The 13143-nt window shown below is 41.5% G+C and overlaps 1 protein-coding gene across 9 annotated transcripts in view; it reads left to right on the top strand.

Annotated features, from left to right (window-relative positions):
- The window catches only part of ACSL6 (acyl-CoA synthetase long chain family member 6), a 131696-nt gene extending 119171 nt beyond the window's left edge, over positions 1-12525 (top strand). For all 9 annotated transcript variants that reach the window (XM_077326879.1, XM_077326880.1, XM_077326882.1 and 6 more), the window contains one exon: positions 4393-12525. In XM_077326879.1, coding sequence (XP_077182994.1) covers positions 4393-4533 — 141 coding nt within the window. In that variant the 3' untranslated portion in view covers positions 4534-12525. The remainder of the gene's footprint in view (positions 1-4392) is intronic.
- Positions 12526-13143: the final 618 nt, after the last annotated feature.

The following is a 13143-nucleotide window of genomic DNA, read 5'->3' as shown; positions in this document are numbered from 1 at the left end:
AATGGAAGAGTGCGATGTACAATTCCTAACTCCCAGGGGGGGGGTGATGTCCCTAGTTCGCTAGCCCCAGCCTCTACCATAAACCTGGTGGAAGAGCTCCGTTTTGCAGGCCCTGTGGAAAGCTGCCAAGTCCCGCAGGGCCCGCAGCTCACCCGGGAGCTCATTCCACCAGGTGGGGGCCAGGACCAAGAAAGCCCTGGCCCTGTTCAAGGCTAGGCACACTTCCTTAGGGCTGGGAATGATCAATAAGTTCTCACCCGCAGAGCGTAAAGCCCTGTGGGTAGCATAGCGCAGCAGGCGGTCCCTCGGGCATGTGGCTCCCAACTCGCATATGGCATTAAAGGTTAGAACCAAAACCTTGAACTGGATCCATGCAGCTATCAGTAGCCAATGCAGTTGCCTCAGCACAGGCTGGATGTGGGCCCTCCAAGGTGTTCCAGTGGTGCATTTTGCACCAGCTGTAGTTTCCAGGTCAGGGACAAGGGTAGGCCGGCATAGAGCGAGTTACAGAAATCTAATCTGGAAGTGACTGTCGCATGGATCACTGTGGCCAGGTGATCGGGGAACAGGTAGGGCACTAGTAGCTGGACCTGGTGAAGGTGGAAGAATGCCTGACTCGCTACTCTCTTGACCTGCACCTCCATAGTAAGGGAGGCATCAATGGCCACACCCAAGTTCCTGGCTTGGGGCATGATGGTGAGTTGCACTCCTGCCAGGGTGGGTAAGCGCGCTGCCTGTTCCCGCCCCCTGCCTCCCAGCCACAGGACCTCCATCTTGGAGGGGTTAAGTTTCAGGTGACTCTGCTCGGACCATTCAGACACCTCTTCCAAACATCTGGCAAATGGTTCTGGGGGAGAGTCCGGGTGGCCATCCATTAGGAGATAGAGCTGGGTGTCATCAGCGTACTGATAGCAGCCCAGTCCAAAACTCTGTACCAGCTGGGCCGGAGGGTGCATAAACATGTTGAACAACATGTGGGAGAGGACCACGCCCTGAGGGACTCCACAATGGAGTCTGTAGGGCTGTGAGAACTTCTCCCCCACAGCAACCTTCTGGGACCAGTTCCGGAGAAAGGAGCATATCCAGCGTAAAGTTGTGTTCCGTATCCCCGTGCCGGCTAGGCGATGGACCAACAGCTTGTGGTCCCCAATGTCAAAGGCCGCCGACAAATCTAGGAGAACTAGCACGACTGACCTGCCTCTATCCAGCTGGCGGCGGAGATCATCCAATAGGGCTACCAGCAACGTCTCTACCCCGTGGCCAGGACAGAAGCCAGACTGATATGGATCGAGTGCCAGAGTTTCCTCCAAGAATGCCAGGAGCTGGTCTGCCACAGCTATTTCTACTACCTTGCCCAGGAACGCTAAGTGCGGGCGGTAGTTAGCGGTAGTTAGCAGGGTTCTGCGGATCCAGTGATGGTTTTTTCAGGAGAGGGCAAACCACCACCTCCTTGAGCTGCTCAGGAAACTTCCCCATACTCAGGGAGGAGTTGATGATATCTCTGAGCTGGCCTCCTATCTTCTGGCCACCTCCCTTGAGGAGCCAAGAAGGACAGGGGTCAAGGGGGCAGGTGGTCGCCCTAACCGACCCTAGCAACTTGTCCACTTCGGAGGAAGAGAGCCGCCTGAAGCCATCAAACCTTACTGCCAAAGGCGGACAACAGGTCTCCAGTTCATTTACTATAATAATTGTGGTGGGAAGGTCGCAGCCACAAGACTTTATCTGCAAAATATCTCGCTAATGCCTCACAGCCAAGTTCCAATTGTCTAATGTTTTGGTGCCCCTCCAGGGCGCTCAGAGATCTAACTATCCTAAATAATTGGGCTGAGCAAGAGCTTGCGGATGCGATTTCCATGGGGTAGAACCCCCGCTTCGCCACTTTCACCGCCATCTCATACGCCCTCATAAGCGTGTGATAAGATGTTCTTGCAGCTTCGTTGTGCATCTTCCGCCGTACTCGCTCCAGTCATTTCACTTCCCTCTTCTCCTGGAGCACCCCCATGTACCAGGGGGCCCGTTTGAGTCGAGGGTAGAGAGGACGTTTAGGGGCAATCTTATCTATAGTGGCCATCAGGCGGGACTGCCAGTCCTCCACCATGGCCGCAAGTGAGTTGCCAAAAGGCATCAGGTCCTGCAGAGTAATCCGGAAACCAAGTGGATCCATGAGTCTCCGCGGTTGGGCAAAAATATGCCCACCGCCCAACTGGGGAAGGGGTGGTATCTCGAGCCGGGCCTGCAGCCAAAGCTTTATCCAGCTCCACCTCTATCCTGGCACCGAAAATCAAGTTGAACGTGTGGCTGGCGTGATGGGTGGACCCAGCAACAAATTGCGAGAGCCCTAGAGTTGCCATGGATGACACCAAGTCCCCACCAAGTCCTGAAGAGGGCGAATCCGCATGAACATTGAAGTCACCCAGGATTAAAAGCCTTGGAAACTGCAATGCCCAGGCAGCCGCAGCCTCCCGCAGGTGGGGCAGGGCGTCTGGTGGCGTGTTGGGCGGACGGTATGCCAGCCAGATGGCCAAGCTCTTGACTGTATCCCACCCAATACCAACACACTCCACTGATTTCTGGCCCTGGGAGAGCCCTGTAGGAGAAAGCCTCCCGGACCAAGATTGCCACTCCCCCTCCCCTCTTGTGGGTCCGGGATTGGTGAAGGACCAAGTAACCTGGGGGGCCAGTTCTCTTAAGGCCATCGACTCCCCCTCTTTCACCCAGGTCTCGGTCACACAGGCAAGGTCGGTCTTCGACTCTGCAAAGAATCGCTGCAGGGTCGCAGCCTTGTTCTTAATCAACCTTGTGTTGCACAAGACCAGTGTCGGACACTTTCCTCCCCTAGCCTCCAACCTCACATTCCTGGGGATGGGACGGAGGTTAGAAGGGAATCGAGCACACCCAGAGCGCTGGCCATTTTTCCCCGGCTGGGCCCTATGCAGGACACCAGTGTTCCCAACCCTTGTCAAACCTCTCCCCCAACCATAACATCCTTGACCCATGATCATCGGAATCCCAGCCCCCCTGTGTGCCCCCCCGACTGAAGCTCCCCTTACATATCTCCTCCCAACTATCTCCCGAGCGAGAGCACTAATTCCCCTAAGCTAGATCTACTCCTGCAGCTGCACTAACCCACCCTAACCTGCCTGACCCCATTAACACTATCACCCATCTGGCCCCCCCTCCCCCCACCCCAACCTATTCTAGCAGCTAGTGAGGCAGGGCTGCACCCAAAGGGCAAGATCCCGCCTGACTCAAGGGTTCTCTCTGCCACCTAAGTCCGACCCCCTCACTCAGCTGACCTAGCCTAAAAAAACTCCTACCTCTCTCGGTGGTGATCTTAAACACACTTTCTCCTGCAGAGAATCAGCACTGATAACAGAAAAAGAGAGAGAGAGAGAAAAAAGAGAAGTAGGTCAACGCAATACCAGCCAAGAACACTAGATGGAACCCGAGGGCCAACAAGCTGATTCCAGAGGCTGAACTCTGGACAATATTCCAGTCACCACTAGGTGGCAGTCTGGAGACCTAATTCTCCTCCTCTCCAGTCTTGATTTGGTTCTTAAAGTAGAAGCACCGTCGGCTCCACTGTCTTCCAGGTCGCACCTCCACTGGTAAAGGAGCTCGTTGGTGTCACTGTGGGGATTAAGATCGGGCTCCCCGATCTTGGGGTCGGGGCCAGTAATAGATTGTCCTGACCTGATAGGTCCCCAGTGACATCATCCAAATTTCCATTGGCCATCTTTAGTCCACCATTGTGTGGGATTTAAATTAAATTGCATATCACAGAGATTGGGTTGAGTTTTAGAATGTTTTTAATGGGATCTTAGTGGGGGGGTTTATTGTTATTGTATGGATTTTGTTTTGAAATTGTAAACCGCCACGAGCCAGCCTTGGGAGCAGCAGTCATACAAATCCAATTATAAGTAAATAAGTAAATACCTCCCAGAAACATTAATGTTAGATGTTTTATAAGAGAGAAAAACTTAGTTGAAAAAGCAGTGGAAATTGGAGTTGAGGGAGCCCGAGTTCTCTACTGACTGAAGGCAAGTTCATGTGTGGAATGGAAATAGCCTGAGGGCATTTAGTAAAATGAGAATGCAGAAAACCCCAGAAAAAATAAAGGTCACAGTCTGTGTCCTTGTCAGAAAGCCAGTATGCTGGGATAGTATAGATATTTTGATTATAGATCATAACTATAAGCCTGACTCTCAAATAGACAGGTGAATGAATGGACTTTTGTGGGAGTGCACTCACAGAAGAAGAAACACAAGTCAACCGATGTGTTATGCTTGGATTATTACATCTATAAATACCATAGTTTAGCCATGCCATTCAGTTCAACATTACAGTTCTTTCACAAACACACTGTTCATTTTTGTTGTTATTTATTTTCAGGTTAAAGCTGTTTACATCCACTCTGAAATGTTCTCTGTACAAAATGGCTTGTTGACACCTACATTAAAAGCTAGGAGACCGGAGTTGAGAGAATACTTCAAGAAACAGATAGAAGAGCTTTATTCAAGCATCTCCATCTGACACCACAGGAAGGTTCTCCAGCATAATGGACTGTGTAGTGATGTTAGAATAATACTGCAAAGTGAAAAGCCGGAAGGATGCAGTTAAAATAAATAAGCACCTGCTCTTTTCATGTGAACTTTCTGTTGTCTGAAGACACCATCACTGAGTAATTTCTTTACCATCTAGTTCTAGTTCCTCTCATTGTAATGGATGCTCTAGAAGATTGCTTTAAAACATTCTGGACACTTCTTAAACTCTTTACATTCTACTCTTTAAAAAGTATTTTACATTTACGTTATTAATGCCCACAGAAATTCCCTAGTAAATGGGAAGGTAAAGCAGATTGGATTTGCCTATTTTATAGTGTACCATCTGTGCTCCAGATTGATTTGTTAATACGATGTAGGTTTTCAAATGTCTCTGTAGATGGCTAACATTATGAACTCTTTAGAAATAGGAAGTTCTTGCCCTGGTTCACGGGTTGCCATTGCATGCTCATGCATTTTCCCTGCACTTGTCTTGGCTTCCATTCCAGTTGCAGTTGAGTGGATATATGGCCAAGAACTCCCTGCCACTTAACTCTTCCAGGAGACATCAGAGAGACTAGTAGCCTACCTCAAATGTTCTTTTGACTAATGATCAAACCTTGATCTAGAACTTAACCGAAATTGTTAATTGTCCTTAAAGAGGCAGCTGATATGCTCTGCAAAACATAAATAGAATTTAGTTTGATTAATCAATTCATGAAAGAATAGATTTCAAATGTACTTTATATTAGACTTAATGGGGCATACTGGATGAATATTCAAATGTAATTAAAGAGAAATATTTTAGGAATTTATAGGCCTTGAATTCTTAGTATTTCTTAGGGAGAATATCTCCATTGCTAGAGTTACAGACATTGAGGGTTCTGACATGATCGAGGTGTTATAGGTCTGTGGTTTTTACCCTTAGGGAATTTGTGTTGTGACTGCTATCAGATATTTGCAAAAATGAGCAATGGCTAGTCTAATAATATGGCATAATTTTACTGCTATACTCTTAATATTTCATTCCAGCCATAATAAAAGAAGAAATGGGGCTATGAAACAGAGCTTTCAGCTTTGCACCATTTCCAAGCCAAGAAAGATTCCAACTCTCAACAGCTAGTATTATTGGTTGGATGTACTACTAGCTGATAATTGTTAGAACCTAGAGCACAGCTCCTTCTTTTGGCTTCAGGGCTTCTGCTGCTGCCTCTTCCAACAACTTTGGACTTGTCATTGCTTACCTAACCAATGTCCCCACTTCTGAGTCTTCCCAATAGATCACCTAGAGCACTTCCCCTTGCTTGATAACTGAGCTTTTGATACTTGCTTCTTCAGTGGCTTCTTTCCTACTATTGTAGAGGTCTCTCATCTAGCCATCAGCATTTTACCTCCCAGGATTGCTTAATCTGTATAGGCACGTCTGAAAAAAAATAAAACCCAAGCTTCTGCTGTATTTAGCTTTAGTAGGGAAATTTGGAGCAGGGTGGAGGTGAGGGAGGGACTGTGGAGACACTACTACCTGTTTTTGATCTTGCACATGTGTGATGTGCAGTAAATTTGAGCCCTGATTCCAAGTCTGTGAAGCCCAGCTCTCCTACTGTCATGTTAAGCCAACAAACCTGTGAGTCCTTGAATAGTATGGTTGGACTGCTGTGGTACAATGCCTGGCTTTTGCCATGAGATATGCCCTCATTGTTAGGCCATTGCTTTAAGAAGCTGACATTAGGTTTCTCTTAGCTGTTTAAGCTTCTTGAATGTGGCAACAGAAATCGGTGCCTTTCTGGTGCACCCATTTAATAAATAATTTTTGTTGAGTAAGAGTTCCTAAGGCTAAGATGAGCCATTCTTATATTTTTAGAAACCATTTCAATCCCACAACATCTCAGAATCTGCCTAAATAAATATTCAGGGTTTCAGTGTGGAAATGACCACTTGCTCGAGACTTCTTGTGATGCTTAGATGTTCCCATATGAACATAAAGTTCCATCATGGACTATTCTGAAATAAGTGCAAAGTAAAGGCTTAAAAGCATCTGCATATAGGAGGATAAATCACTTTTCAAACTAAGTTAGATAAATGTATTACCAGGGCTATAAGAGGATAGCCATGAAATTCCATGCTTGAAATTTTGGGTATCTGTTCAAGGTCCTACTCTTAAAGAAGCAAACAGTTTTGGACTTCTTTCACTAGACCCATATGGAACTGTTGCTATATCAGTTCAGTGGGCAGTGGAGATAAATAATCATTTCCTTATAGAACTGCTTAGTGCAAATACTAAGGTAAAAAGAATATAAAACTATTGATCTAAATATCCCATACATTTCCTGGAACACTCTTTAAAATTTGACTGAGGAATCAAGGTAAGAAAAGAGATTAATTGAATGAACACGTTTTTATATAAAGCTGAATTTATTCATATCTGTTCCAAACAATCAGGGTTTAAAAGGCTGCATATCCTATGAGTATATTTGATATAGTATTTCTGGTGAGGGGTGTTCTTTTTTCTATCTTTTCAATTCCCCAGCTGGAAAAGGTTTCATTTTTAAAAATTGCAACTTCCTAACAAAATAAAATACAACAAAATATAACAATGGTGGTGAGTCTACAGATAAGCATCTTTGAAAGATTTCCAAATATTTAAACGTATGTTTATATGCAATTGTCATCCATATGCCATACATTCAAATGTTGATAAGGTTGTAAAGTCCTTGATCCACTGGATTACAGGATTCATTTTATTATATATCTGAAGATCTCATTTTCTATTGCTCAGTTTTTCTGTAGTATCAGTGCAAAATAATGGAGGAGGATCTGGTTTGGTGTCTTCTTTCTACATTTCCCCTAAGGCCAGTAACTAGATTGACACTTGAATGCCAAGCTTTCTAGTGGATAATGAACATTATAATTTTCATATTTGGATGGGAAATCGTATGGAAGTTGGGTTTTTTTTCCAAATAAGTTTTCTGTAATACTTGGGAAGAATGATTTATAATGCACATTTCTGAGAGATGTAAATAATGGAGAAAAGTGCCACACAAATTAAACTAACATGTTATCCTAGTATAATTGGCACCCATTTTTTTAAAGTTATTTTAATCTGTACAGAAGCTCATTGGATAATAGCACTTAACTCTTTAAAGCAGTTTGTAGGAACATTTTGGATATGTTTAAGCCAATGCTAAAAATTTTCAAATCCCTTTTTGTTGGGCTAGTAGTAACCAACCATGCGCTTATATAACTCCTACTAAAATTAAGATTTGTTGAGTATTTTTCCATTTCCTTTTAGATTTAAAAAGACTAAGTAACATAACATTGCCTTGATCATGAATGTTGTACTTTTTATCTTGAGGAATTGTAGTTACTGAACACATGTAAGGCAATTTCCAGTAACTATAATGTCTTGAGTGTGTATGCTGGGTTCTGTTATTTGCAAGAGGAAAAAAGAGCAACCTAGAGATGTTAAGCAAGATAAGATGCAGCTGTGACAAGGCAAAGTGAGGAATCATAGACTTGATGAATTACTGTCTTGTCACTTGCTATCTGTTCCTAGATATGGAAAATACTAGAAAGTAAGTCTTATTAAGCTCAGTGACATGGAATTATATGAAAGCAATTTAAACATTACTTTTTATGACAGATTATTAATGTTTCAAGAATATTTGGACAAGGCAGTTAACATCACATGGAAAATAACATGGAGATGGCCTGAGGGATTAATTTTAAGCCTTTACATGTTTTGAGATTAATCCTTATAGCTCCCCTGTTGTACACATATCCCATGAAAAGCATCATAGACTTAATGTGTTTCTATGATGCCTATGAATGAACAAATGAGTTAAGTCAAAGGACTTGAATTTAAATTGACCTGCACAAGAAAATAAATGCACAGGATGGAATATACTCATGTAATATACAAATGGCATACAACAGAACATAGTGTTACCTAATGGAAGATGGGTAGAATTTTTAAAATCTACGTGTTAGTCTCAGCATTAATCTCCTGATTATAAAAGTTGTTGCAATGGCATCAGATCCAATGGACCCAGCCATGAAGTTATGCCAGCACATGTTTAGAATTCGGGCAGCAATCAATTAAAATGTTTACAATCTGGTCCAAATCCCATACTACAGTGGGGGAAAAAAAGAAACCAACTCAGCATTAACACCATTCAAACTGATGCAAGTTTAGTTTGAATCAGAATTTTGGCTTTTAAATTTTCAAAAAGTACCTGTTCATCACATATGTATTATTGGAAAAATGTACTTGATCTTTTTGTGGCTCCAGTATCCTTACAATAATAAGGAAACTCTGCATTGTGTCTGCCTACACCAGGAGCCCACCGTGTTCAGCTGGTGAGTACATTAAGGTCTAGGATCAAAAGAACTTTTTCTTCAGTCTTCACTTTACAAGACAGGATTATCAAAACCTCCAATATCTAGATGAGGAAGGTGCTCTGCAACTTGGCATATACTAGTTAGAATGGACACGTTTAGAAAGATTCATTAACTGAAGTACAGCGTTTTAATGATTTATATGCCAACTGTTATAACAAGAGATGAGCCTGGTAGGTACAAGCATGCGCATAATTTGATGACTTGTAGTCAAATGTGTGAACTTCATCCACAGCATATTTGGCAGTACAGAAGTTTTATCTGTGATGCTAAAGCTGTTATCACAGTTTCAATATATCATTTCAATTTGCAGCCACTGACTGGTGAGCAATTCCCCTAGGACTAATAAATGTAATTATGGCATTATGTAACAAAATCCAAGGAATCTTTACAGATTAAGATAATGTTGCATAGCTTCACATTATGAAAATGCTCTCCTAAAAGAATAGTCTTCCCATTAGCCAAAAAGCATGGAAGGTTTTTTTTTTAACCATAAGGACTGACTCACATTTGAAGAATAATCCTCCACTGAAATATGCATTATCCTGATATTCTATGTGAAAAACTGGAGAGCAGATCCTCTGAAGAGTAAATATTTTTACAATACCTTGCTGGCAATGTTAAAAATGTTTCCTTGTCATGCCTTGGACTTTATTTTTATTGCATATATCAGAGAAAAACTCTTAACAGTTTTCTAGGAATGAAACGAATTAACTTGAAATAATGATCCTCAATTTTCCATGTGTGAAAAGCACAAATCTGTAATCTCTATGTAAATAAAATGAATGTACACTTTAAAATAATATATTTTTGCATGAAATCTGAGAATTTAAATAATTTGCTGATGTGTCATAGAAAACTCTGGAAAATATTTTGTTCAGAAATTGTAGTTTTTATTTTTTTTAATGTGGAGCAGCAGAAAGAATCTCCCCCCCCCCCCCAACAAAACCAAACAACATATATTGTAAATCTTACCTGAAAGCTGGCCGGAAAGCATAGTGGATGGTATCCATCCATAATGTTGACAACATGCTAACACTATATAAGATTCAGCACTGACGGCTTAAAATGTAGTCCCTACAGAATGGATCATCTTCATTGTTAGTGATGCTAGGAAAAATTATCCCAGCTTAGTGCCCACAAATTTGTTGGCAGAAACTGAACCAGACATGTGGCCCTTGACCCATAGCAGAATTCTTGCTGGCTAATTCTGTCTCTGCCTAGCTTTGTGGAATGGATATATATTTAATGTCTTTAAGAGTAAAATTAATAAAATAATATAGCCACTGTCATACAAAAATTAAATTTTATCTCATTCTGCTTTGAAAGTGAAATTGGCTGCAGTTTCAGCACTGCAACAAAGAACTGAGTTGTTTTAGTACTAGTAATGTTGGAAAGAAGAGTCAGCTAACATTTCTAATCCAGGTGACAGATGAGTGTATTACAGGTCTCTAATTCAAATGACAGAGAGCACTAAAAGAGCAGCTATGGTGTAGAGCAGCTTTTCTCAACATCTTTACCACTGAGAAACCCATGAAACATTCTTCAGACTCTTGAGAAACCCCAGAAATAGCACGGCTGTGCACAATATGGTTGGAAGCATAGTTGTGTACAAGCCCACCCAGGGCCCTTCCCCTTCCCATCCCCCTCCAGGCCCAAGATTGGCCATGGGGGGGGGGGGTTGGTCAACATGACTATATATGGTAAAATCACTTGATAAATGTTTAACAAATTTAAAATATATATTAAAAAATTAACTCCCACTTATTCAAGAAACCCTTCCAGGACTGTCAAGCAACCCAGGGGTTTCATGAAACTCTCGTTGAGAACACCTGGTATAGAGAGCCAGACTAGGATCTGGTGTCCTAGGTTGAAATATCCATTCTGCCATGACAGCTAATTGGGCCAGTCACACACAAACTCTGAATTCTGAGGGTAACAGGATAGGAGAATAATGCAAATTGCTCTGGGCTCCCGCCTGAAAGACAAACAAGGTATAAATAAAGGTGATACACATACATACATATTGGTTTACACTTGAAAATATTTGAATACAAATTGTAAAGTAAGTTCCAAAACTGACTACTGTTAACCACTTAAACAATATTTTAAACCCCATCAAAAACAACAGGCAATAACAGGGCCAAAATAAGAATGAATAATTGAGCAGAAATGGTATCTGGAGTCTCTGGCATAACGGAAGATATGATGAAACCAGAGGGGAAGAGCTAGTGTGGCAGCAGCTCTTCATGCACAGATTTCCTGCAGATCAGTGGAAGTGTATGTGTATGCATGGATAGATAGATACCCACCCTTCTGTGTTCATTTGGACTTTTCCTGAATGGATTTTCATTTAATTCAACAGCAATACTAAACTGATACAGGATTTCTACATTGAATGTGTGATATATGATGCCATCTGCCCCCTCAGAAACATGACATGGCTATCAGATAAAGCATTCATCATCACTGGCAATGTCAAGATGAAGTTATACTATTATTCCATTCTTTTAAAAGAAGAACAGCGACAGCACCCCAAACCTGTCAATGTGAACTTCCAGAGTAATTTGCGAAAGTATATTTGATTGAAGTGGGATTTGTTTAATTTGTTAATCATGTTAAATTTTGTTTACAAAGTATAATTGGTGTTATTCAGACTGCAGTCTTGACAAAAGATGAGATGTTAAAACAAATATCCTTTTAAGGACTCCAGATACATGGTGGCACGCCTCTGTAGAAGAGACAATTTAAACAAATGAGCTTTCATTAATCCTGTTTTCTGATTCCTCAAGAGACTTGGAGGCACAGAAACACTATACGCCTTTGCACTGATTCACTTCACACTACCTGCATTACAGCAAAAGCTTCTTGTAATTGGGAAGAAACCCCAAACTCACACACACATCACTCACAATTGTCACCAATTAGGATTTTTCTGTGAGACAACAGTACTTTGGTGAACTCTTCATTTTATCCTGTCATGTGATGACACAATATACTTGTATTCAAATACAGCAGGAAAGACACATGCAAAATACCATTTTTGTACATTTTGTTTATTTTTTGCCGAAGAAAAATGGACTGAAACCTCTCAAGATGTTTAAAATCATGATCTTCACTGTAGGCAATTCAGTTTTGGTATTTCCACCTGCATACCTACAATGTAAAGACACAATGGTGGGAACATTGTATACAGAGCAGAAAGACCATCAGATTTCTTGAATCTGTGCTCCTCTTACCGAACAAAATATTTTATAAAACTTTCATTCCAATATTGTGTATGATCAATAACCAGACATTCAAGAATGAGTGCCTATTTTAAATCATGCTGGGTTTTATTTTCTAAATAACCAAAGGAATAGTAGAATTGCAGGTCCGTCACAGAACTCTTTAGTAAACATTCTGATTCAAATCTCATTGAAGACAGTAATTCAGGAGCTTGTGATGATTTGAACTTAACTTGTTATGAAATCGACAGTAGCTACGTCATAATCAAATGTATGAGCTTGTTAAAATGAACCAATAACTGGAAATGCATAGTATCTTTTTTTCAGACCATGTGTTTAATATAATAAACTTGAGATAATTATTCCGCTTATTTTTTCCTCCTTGTGTATGTACTGTATTCAGTTGACGGGCAGTTTTGTGTTGATACATGATATGTCTATGTGGCCTGCATGTACAACATTCAGAAAGACCGGTGCTTTAAACACTGGAAAGCTCACACAGCTAAAACTGTTCTGTTGTAATGTAAACCTCATTAGATGACTCTGCAACAAAAGCAGATTCCTGTTTCTGCACCATACAATGAAACAAGAATATCCAAGAACTCAAATGGAAGAAAATGTGTGTGTGTATGTCTCAAGGCTTGTTATTTTAATAAAGCCTTTCTTATTACATTTTTAAGCCAAACCTGCTTCCAAGGGTAGTATATTTTATCCTCACAACCACTCTGCACATTAGCTCAAGAGAAAATTACTATCTCCCCCAAAAAACATGAGTTGAATTGCACCAGAAAAAACATACAGAAATGCACTTTAATTTCTCTCCTCCCTCCCCCCCTCCCCGCCTCCAAATACAATGTCAGGGGGAAAGATTCTAGTCTTATATTTGTTTTGATGATATATTACGTTATGTGCAAAATGTTTTGAAGGGATATTATTCACACATGTTCCTGGGATTATGTCTTCAGTCACAGGTATTTCAT

The sequence above is a fragment of the Paroedura picta genome, chromosome 3 (assembly GCF_049243985.1).
Source record: "Paroedura picta isolate Pp20150507F chromosome 3, Ppicta_v3.0, whole genome shotgun sequence".
NCBI lineage: Eukaryota > Metazoa > Chordata > Lepidosauria > Squamata > Gekkonidae > Paroedura > Paroedura picta.
The sequence above is the reverse complement of the archived record's forward strand: the minus strand, read 5'-3'. Positions and strand labels throughout refer to the sequence as shown.